This window comes from Lissotriton vulgaris, chromosome 4_1 (genome assembly GCF_964263255.1).
Source record: "Lissotriton vulgaris chromosome 4_1, aLisVul1.2, whole genome shotgun sequence".
Taxonomy (NCBI): domain Eukaryota; kingdom Metazoa; phylum Chordata; class Amphibia; order Caudata; family Salamandridae; genus Lissotriton; species Lissotriton vulgaris.
Window position 1 is genome coordinate 1,864,637,693 of NC_141691.1, and position 9,053 is coordinate 1,864,646,745.

General features: G+C 43.3%; 1 protein-coding gene across 1 annotated transcript in view; it reads left to right on the forward strand.

The window, feature by feature from the left end:
* SACK1A (scaffolding CK1 anchoring protein A) overlaps positions 1 to 8,657 on the forward strand; it is a 66,547-nt gene extending 57,890 nt beyond the window's left edge. The window contains exon 4 of the mRNA XM_086966173.1: positions 6,706 to 8,657. Within this exon, the coding sequence (XP_086822299.1) occupies positions 6,706 to 7,249 (544 nt within the window). The 3' untranslated portion in view covers positions 7,250 to 8,657. The remainder of the gene's footprint in view (positions 1 to 6,705) is intronic.
* The last annotated feature ends 396 nt before the right edge of the window (positions 8,658 to 9,053 follow it).

Below are 9,053 nucleotides of genomic sequence, written 5' to 3' on the forward strand. Positions count from 1 at the left end.
TTCACTATTTTGCAAAGAACGAGGTTTTATGCCCCACCTGTCCAAATCATTGTCCAGGCACTTACAATTTTAAGCAAGTCTCCAAAAACACATTACTAGTTCTTCTAGTCTAATCAATTCACCCCTTTTTGCCCCTAAAAAAAGAACCATCACCATCAATGCCGGACTAGTCGAAACCAATAAAAACTGGCAAACGATCCCACGTCCTAAGAGGCACAGACTAAAAAGCCAGATTTGTATTCAAGCCTTTTTTATAACTAATGTTATACTATTACTCCCCGCAAGTGTGTTTGCCTCTGTTAATGGGCTGCTCCACAATGATAAGCCCGAGACAAAAGCTAGAGTGCATAATGAGTGGAAAGAAAGGGCATTTAACATATGTTAATGCCCTGCTGCATGTGGACAATACTGCTATATGCATCAGTGGCTCTGCGTCTATTCATAGATGACCACTGCTAGGTCTGATTCGCGACGCTGCGCCCTGAGCATGGAATGCAGGAAAAAGCAGAAGTTTATGCCAAATACTAACCCATTTAATTGGTTGAGCGACTTTATCATTTCCCAGTGGGTATCTAAAGCTCTCAGTACCTCACTTACCCGCCTAGGACTTCCTTTTCATTCGTGTTTGTTAAATTGACCTCTTGCCTTGCCATTCAAGTTAGAACACAACGTTCAGATAGAAGCAGAGAGCATTCAGCTTTCTTGAGAGAACACTGGGTCGACGGTGTCAAAAGTCATGAAAAGGTTAGTGAAACAGCTGTAGGTGGCTTGCTGTTACCTGCAGGTTATCACTGCATTCCTTGCAGATCATAATCATTTTGGTGCACCACATTTTGCTAAACAGGTTCTGTCTTGGAATACACAACTGTTTGATGTCAGGTTGTCAGGTCAAGGGCTCTGGCTTATTTGGAAACCACCATAGGCTGTGTATTCTCTTCTTATTCATTGGTCATCTTACTTAGAAAAAGTGAGTGTGAGAGTAAGAAAGAGAGGGAGTGTGTGTGCGCACACGTGTATTTTAGTTAAAGTTCCTTAAAATACAAGGACAAGGTGGACTGTACCTCCATGTGCATATTCTCATGGTTTTGCAAATCCATATAAGGCATTAGGCACTTAGACAACATGTTTTGACTACAGGAAAGGAATGGTTGCCATAAAAATGCACAAAATGTGAAACAAGCACTTTCAAAGTCACATTATATCGCAATTCTGTGCTGTTCTTTTCAAAAGTCGCTTCAGAGTGAAAGTGCGCATTAAGGATCTTATTGAGTGAAGGTGCACAGGTGTTTGAGCGCCAAAACACTATTTAGTGGCCAAGAAGATCAGTAAATAAGGGTGTTATTTTTAATACTGCATATTTTGCCATGCTCATCTATTTCACAAATTGGCTTTGTTCAGTTAGTTGATTTGACCTAAAAGGCATTGCCGGGGTAAAAGCAAGCAACTAAAACATGCATAAAGCTGCAGTCAAGAACATTGAATTTTTACTAAATCGGGTGGCCAGTCAAACCTTCTTAGCGAATTCTCAGGCCCACAGCAAGCCAAGACTTAAATGCCTCCACTAAACTCCCAGTTGAAGGATACGTCCAATTGGAGAGGGAGCGAAGTACCCACAAAGCAATTTGGCATTTCGAAGCCACTTCCAAGGATACCAGAGAATAGTGGTTTAGCGACAGTTTGACAACTACCCTCGTAGTTAAGATGCAATAGGCCCTTATGCAAACAGTTGGGTATCAGAAGCCAATCATATATGAGGTGTGTGGGCCATTCATCTGCACCTTCTGTAATACTGATAACTACATCCATGAAGGCCAACCTTTTCATCATTCCCACCACAAAGCACAAAACAAGCATTGGCAAAATGCCAACAAGTCTGGCTTATAAATGCACTGCCAAGCTAGACTTAAAAATCCATATACACTATTGACTGCCTCATCCCATCTGTGTTGCTGCTAAAGAAATACGCCATAAATTATCTAGTTATCAAGACTCTTTAAGAGCATTACCATGACATGTGTATGCCCCTGAATGTTCAAGCTGAGGCAGGTGGATAAATAAGCAAAATGACCACAGCCGTGTGAAGGGCAATCACTTTTTTAGTCGGAGCATACAACTTCTGCACAATCAAAAAATGTACTCCTGGCTCCCAAAATGTGGGCAGAGCCAAAATCTCTTTCCTGGTCGTTCTCACATAATTGTCTGCCAACAGCTGCGCCGTCAGGCAGACCATAAGTAGAGCAAACAAAACAGGTGATGGACCGAATGTGGATCAATGTCACACATTCACCCCAGTCAAAAGATCTGGGCCCAAATCCATCGTTTTTTTGCACTCCACACCACCCTGGGTTAGACAATGGCGATATGCAAATCAGCTCTGACCCTGTGCCCCATGGGAACAGTCCAGTCTGAACTACAAAAGCCATGTCCTTCCCAGAACGGAATCAAGCACGGAATACCGCCATGGGTGCGCTGGGGATGCTCAGACGTGGGTCCCAGGCACTCCACACCACTGGAGTCAAGCTAGCCGGGCTCATGAGAGGTGTTACCTCGAAACCGGTCCGGTCCTCGGATGCTTGATTCCGTTCTGGGAAGGACATGGCTTTTGTAGTTCGGACTGGACTGTTCCCATGGGGCACAGGGTCAGAGCTGATTTGCATATCGCCATTGTCTAACCCAGGGTGGTGTGGAGTGCAAAAAAACGATGGATTTGGGCCCAGATCTTTTGACTGGGATGTATGTGTGACATTGATCCACATTCGGTCCATCACCTGTTTTGTTTGCAATACCGCCATGGGTGCGCTGGGGATGCTCAGACGTGGGTCCCAGGCACTCCACACCACTGGAGTCAAGCTAGCCGGGCTGATGAGAGGTGTTACCTCGAAACCGGTCCGGTCCTCGGATGCTTGATTCCGTTCTGGGAAGGACATGGCTTTTGTAGTTCGGACTGGACTGTTCCCATGGGGCACAGGGTCAGAGCTGATTTGCATATCGCCATTGTCTAACCCAGGGTTGTGTGGAGTGCAAAAAAATGATGGATTTGGGCCCAGATCTTTTGACTGGGATGAATGTGTGACATTGATCCACATTCGGTCCATCACCTGTTTTGTTTGCAATACCGCCATGGGTGCGCTGGGGATGCTCAGACGTGGGTCCCAGGCACTCCACACCACTGGAGTCAAGCTAGCCGGGCTGATGAGAGGTGTTACCTCGAAACCGGTCCGGTCCTCGGATGCTTGATTCCGTTCTGGGAAGGACATGGCTTTTGTAGTTCGGACTGGACTGTTCCCATGGGGCACAGGGTCAGAGCTGATTTGCATATCGCCATTGTCTAACCCAGGGTGGTGTGGAGTGCAAAAAAACGATGGATTTGGGCCCAGATCTTTTGACTGGGATGAATGTGTGACATTGATCCACATTCGGTCCATCACCTGTTTTGTTTGCAAGACCATAAGTAGAGAACATCTTGTGGACCTGCACCAAAAGAATTGCAAGCCATTCAATTTTTTGGATTTTTCATTGGGAAGACCCAAGACTACCTTTTTGACACCCCCATCTCATAATACTTGGTACAAATACACTAGGCCAGACCTTACCATATAGTACCATACACAATCTGTCCGTTTCATATTATCTTTCTACTGAAGCTTCGTGATAGAATGGCTTACATTTATTAAGGGTTGTGCAGGTACTCGCGTGGTACTGTGCAATTTTTCACTGTCCCAGCAGACTTCTATAATCAGTGATGTAAAACAATGCTTTGCTTTGCTTTCTAGCTGTTCTTTCAACTCTGGTCCTTAATTTAAGTTTCCAAACATGTTTATGCAATATGCACTAATTTCCTAAAGATGTCCTTTAGTGGGACACATTACTCTGTAGCTTACCTCATCCCCACCCCTGTTCATGCCGTAACCTCCCCTAAACTCTCGCTGTTGGCAGCAAAATGTTAATAGGCCTAATCCATCGGGCTGGTGGTATATCCTATGAAAAATGCTTCATGAACCCAAAGTTCAATCTAGGTCTTCTTTTCTAAAAATGTGATGTCCCCGTCTGGACTACCATGTATAAAAACTGCAGGGGTCTCACCTGGAATTAATTTGATTCTGGGAATGGGTGGCGCCAATGTTCTCATTTAATGTCCCTCTGCTAATAGTTCCAAGAAATTATTGGAAGCAATTGCTGTATTAATGGAAGTTCATCATTGTGACTAATGTACTCGAATGATTAATTAACCAGGCTTTCTGTGCTTGACTTGTGACAGGCAATGTGCCAAAGACCAGGGAGTGCATGAGCAGTAACGTGAACAGGTGCTTTCCCTGTACAGTGGACATGTATACTGCACGCTTGGCTGAACTGCCACAAAAACTGGGCTTTTGGTCCTACCCTGCCCTTTTTTCACTTCATAAACATATTAATGCACACCGAGACACTCGACAAAGAATGTGGTTCCACTTTCCAGAAGCTGAAAACACAGACTCAGCCCAACAAACAAACACGCCCAGGGTGGGGCCCAAAAGCCTCCTTCGTGTCCTCCAGCAGATTATTGTTCGCATCACAAACCTCAGTAGTGTGACTCCAAATCTTCGCCCACAAGATTCCATCTGTAAATATTTAACATCCTAAAACGTAAAGCCACACTCTCGGGAATGCACCTGTGATTTCTGCGCCACAACCCACGTTAGTTGTCATGGAAAGCAGGCCGGCGCGTGGCACAAGTGTTCGTCACCTCTCAGGCGTGACCCCAGGCCCCGGATGTGGAAGAGGCTTGTCTGCACCTCCACGTCATTGTAGTGCCCGTATCATTTAGGACGTACGTGCGCTGTGCCAGTTGTCACGTATTCAACTGTTCCAGACGTCGGCAGGCATTTACCAGGCGTTTGGTTTGTTTGAGTGTTTGCATTTTAGGAGTCAGTGATAGTGTACTGCAGTGACGTAATGCACATTGATGCCCCCACGCAGAGCTTGACAAGGGCCGTGGAGTCTCTCAGATCATACAGATATGAATTGGACTCTGGCTGAATCGGGGGCCCAATAGGGATTGGGGGCATTGGTAAATACAGAGTTGTGGCCCATCTGCGCCGCCGGGGTGTGTCCTAACCTACGCCCCTGCTTTGCTAGCTGCTCCAGGCAAAGGGCTTGCGATTTCCAGTTAGTCCGCTGGCAGTGGGATCCATGTATTAGCCTTGGGTTACTCAAAAATCGGAAAAAAGATATTTTGATGCAGAGAGTTTGAAACCCTGGGAGTAGAACAGAGAATTATGAACGGAAGCATCTTTGAACATTTTGGAGAGTGGCAGACCAGTTAGGAATATGCTTTTTTTCTGAAGTATGTTAGTTGCTAGAATTCTAATTACCGCAAAGGGAAGTCTAGCAAAGCTGCCTGTTTGTCAATTCTTACTTGATAGTGCGCATGATTCTGGAAGAATTCTTTTAAGTGCAGACTGATCTTTGTAGTAAATTTATTGGACTATAAGATGTTCTTCATGTTTTTTATTGAACACCTTGTGACTGCTGTTTGCATTCCTGCCAACACTCAAGGGGGAGTAGAGCTCTTAATTGTGCTTCTGTGATTATCGATTGAAGTTATAAAATGATATTTTATACTACCTCTTGTAATTATTATTCAAACATTTGGTTAATTGTACCTTCTTCATCTGGCTGGATAGAAGAACGTGTTTACTTGCTGAGAGGAGTTGTAGTGCCACATAAATGCAGAGAGCATCGCAATCTATATCACGCTGCCAAAAACCTGGGGCTTATGGTACATTAAAAAATATTAATTCGCTGTAAAAACAGGCTTCCAATACAAATCTGATTTCTTTGTCCCAGACTAGGTCAACCACAAGGAAAAGAAAAAAATGTATGTTCAGATGATTCAGTGGGTGAAACATTTGCTGCTGACATATATGCGTTTTCTGTTTATCAGGTTCGAATCCCGAAAGGGCTGACTCAGGCCTTAATCCTTTCAATGTCAACACATTGAGCGCTATTAATCTGGATAATAGTAATGAATAAAGGACTGCAACTAGCACATATTGTGCCATACAATTGATTATAATGTAACAACTTATGACAATATGCCCATGTTGCAAGCCCCTAGATGCATGCATTCTCCTCATAATGAATACCCAGAGATGGATAATGTCCACATTGTCAATTTCTATATGAATTGTTCAGTATATTTTTGGGGATTATAATCAGGCCATACATTTTTCTGTATATTGTATTAGGAATTTTATAAAAACGCTTTGTGTTCCCTTTTACCTGTGAGCACTTGACAGAGAAATGTTGACAGTCTGTTTTCTATCATGCTGTACAAATTGGAAGTGTAACATCTTCCTAACAGAAGTACGGCTTTGCATGCTGCCTTCACCAGGTCCACAGTACATAAACTTACCTGTTTATTTTTCTCTTTTATTTTAATGTATTTGTTTGCAACATTCCCCTATTAGATGTCCTAATATTGACACAATGTACTTCGTAAAAAAAGTGTATTCAGTGACCATCCCTGAAAGAAATATTATAAAGAAATAAAAATCTGTGCTAAAATATATATACATTTTAAGGAAAAGATGAGAGTCCTGCATATTGGCTAAGTAAATGTTATGCAACGATAACAAAAACAATGAGGAACAATATGTTCTGGACAAGAAAACTGTGTGTTATTTGGAACTGTGTGGTTACGTTCATTCTTTCCTCTCTTCACAGCTTCACGTGGCTGTCTGGCCAGGTTCATCGCAACATTCTGTCTAAGTTCTGTGGCCATGCTGTGGAGCTCTTTGATGAGGAATTCCGGTATCTCTACAGTGCTTCCAAACCAGTGATGGGTCTGAAACCCATCACGCCGAGGACTCCAGTGCTGCTGCGAGAAAACAGTGTCGCAAAGAGCAGTATGTCTGAGAGCAGCACCCCAGAAAGCGCCAACACCACTTCTGAGCCGCTCAGCAGCAGCTCTTCAACTCACAGCGCCTCTCAAACCAAGCAACCCCCCAGGTCGCCGGTCTACAGCAGCCCGATTGCAAACTCACCGTTCCAGAGAGTCAACTCTTTCCACGGATACACAATAACGTCACCTTCGACTCCAAACAGCATGCAGACACAATACTACCAGAGGACTTTCCTCACAAACTCCCCGTCTTCCTTCTTTAACAACGGCAACCTCTACAGACCTGGGAGAGCTAGGCTAGAGGACAACTGCGGGTCCAGGTTCACTCAGAACTGGAGGCCCTTCTCCAGGCCTACAGTCACCTGATTGCTCCATCCCCACCTTCCTCTGGGTTACAGGCCAGCGTGCCAGACCTAAACCAAGCACCTACGTACTGTGCAGTGTGTTTGATGTTCACACAGTATTGGAAATATTGAAGAAAAAGTGAAAAGGATGAAATGTTTTGAGAAGGACAGTCAACTGACCATGACGTAGATACAATTTTCAGTTTTCCAAATGTGATTTTTTGTATCCTAACTTACACGTGCCTTATCATGTTTTACTCTCAGCCTCTTTCCGTCTCATGCCTGTTCTTAGCAGAGAAAAGGCTAGCGCTTGAGGACCTACATTTGATACCCTTATGCGTGCCTGAAGTACCTTCTTGGGCGGAGAAGACTAGATTGCAAATTTTTCAGTATTAAGCAGCGCATCAAAAATCAAATAACTCACCTGGATACGTGGATTTTTGGTTTGGTACCAGATGGAGAAAACATGGCAGAGTAACATGATCTAAAAGTGATATTCTCAGGGACTTTGACTCGTGGCTGTGCCATAGAGACAATCTGCAATTGCATCACCAATTATGCCGAAGGCTGTCCTCTTCATTATAGACTTATAATGGACCATGTATTAATGGAGGATATGGTATGGTGAATTATGGATTTGATGCAAATACTTGTTAATGCTAATGTGCTGCCATATTAGATCTGATGACTAACCTAGTGTGGTGCATTCCATTACCTTCACAAAACCGTAGCTCTCCCTAATGGCACTGGAAATAGAGGCAGACAGCCACATCTCCCGGCTAATAAGCTCTCCCCAATACCTGGAAGTCTCCAACAACAGTCATTCAATACTCTGCATGATTAATCTGCCAGGGTAATTGAATCAATCTTAAGCATAAAAGTACAGTGCATTGTAACTGAGCCACACGATCAGTATGAATCTTAAGAAATGTGACAGTGTTACTGATGGCAGCAATAGCGGATAGGGTTTTAGAGCAGAGCAGTAGGCGTGTGTCTGGCTTCTGGGTTCAAACTGGGAGCTGGCAACTGGGCAAGTTGCACACTATTGTAAAAACATAATTTAAATTTGATGAACTATTAGAACTTTGCAGTCTAATGTGAAGAAAATGCTAATGTGACCAAGATCCAAAATAAGGAACGACCGCCCTAAAGATATCACGTGATGCCATCTTCAACAAGATTTGAAATGTTGCTAGAAATGTTTCTACTTATGACAAATTATATTGATTGTCTAAAATTATCTGGTTGTAAATTAGATGTCCTCTATATAGGGATTTGATATTTTATGTGAAAACGTGTATTTGAACTGTTTATTCATATTCGAATATATAAAATGTTTTATAATTTGTACAATATCTCAGTGCCTTGGAGCCTATTTAGGTGCATTGAGTGTCTTGCTGTAAGAGTAATAAAGTACTGCTGCTACCTTATATATGTGATTTCTGCTGTATTCCAAGGGTGGTGGTGAATTTCGACCCCTGGGCAAAGATGGTTAGCTTCACTACAAGTGAAAATCCGATCAACAAGTGCATGTCATGTCCTTGAAAGAGCATTGTTCTTTATCCACTTCATAGACCAATCCTCTTTCTAGCTCCCCAACCACCATGGTTCGAAGGCGAGTTTTAACGACCAGTTTAGTAAGCTAAGCCATTATCTCATCAGAAATGGATGCGCAAGCTCCCAAAAATCGCAGAAAAACTATTTTCTGGCTTATCTTGGAAAATACAACACTATTGAACTATTGTTAGAATACAGTCAGTTATCTTTCTGTCCAATATTACGCATTCTCCCCATTGTCTCACCCCTTGTTCATTGTTCTGCGTTTG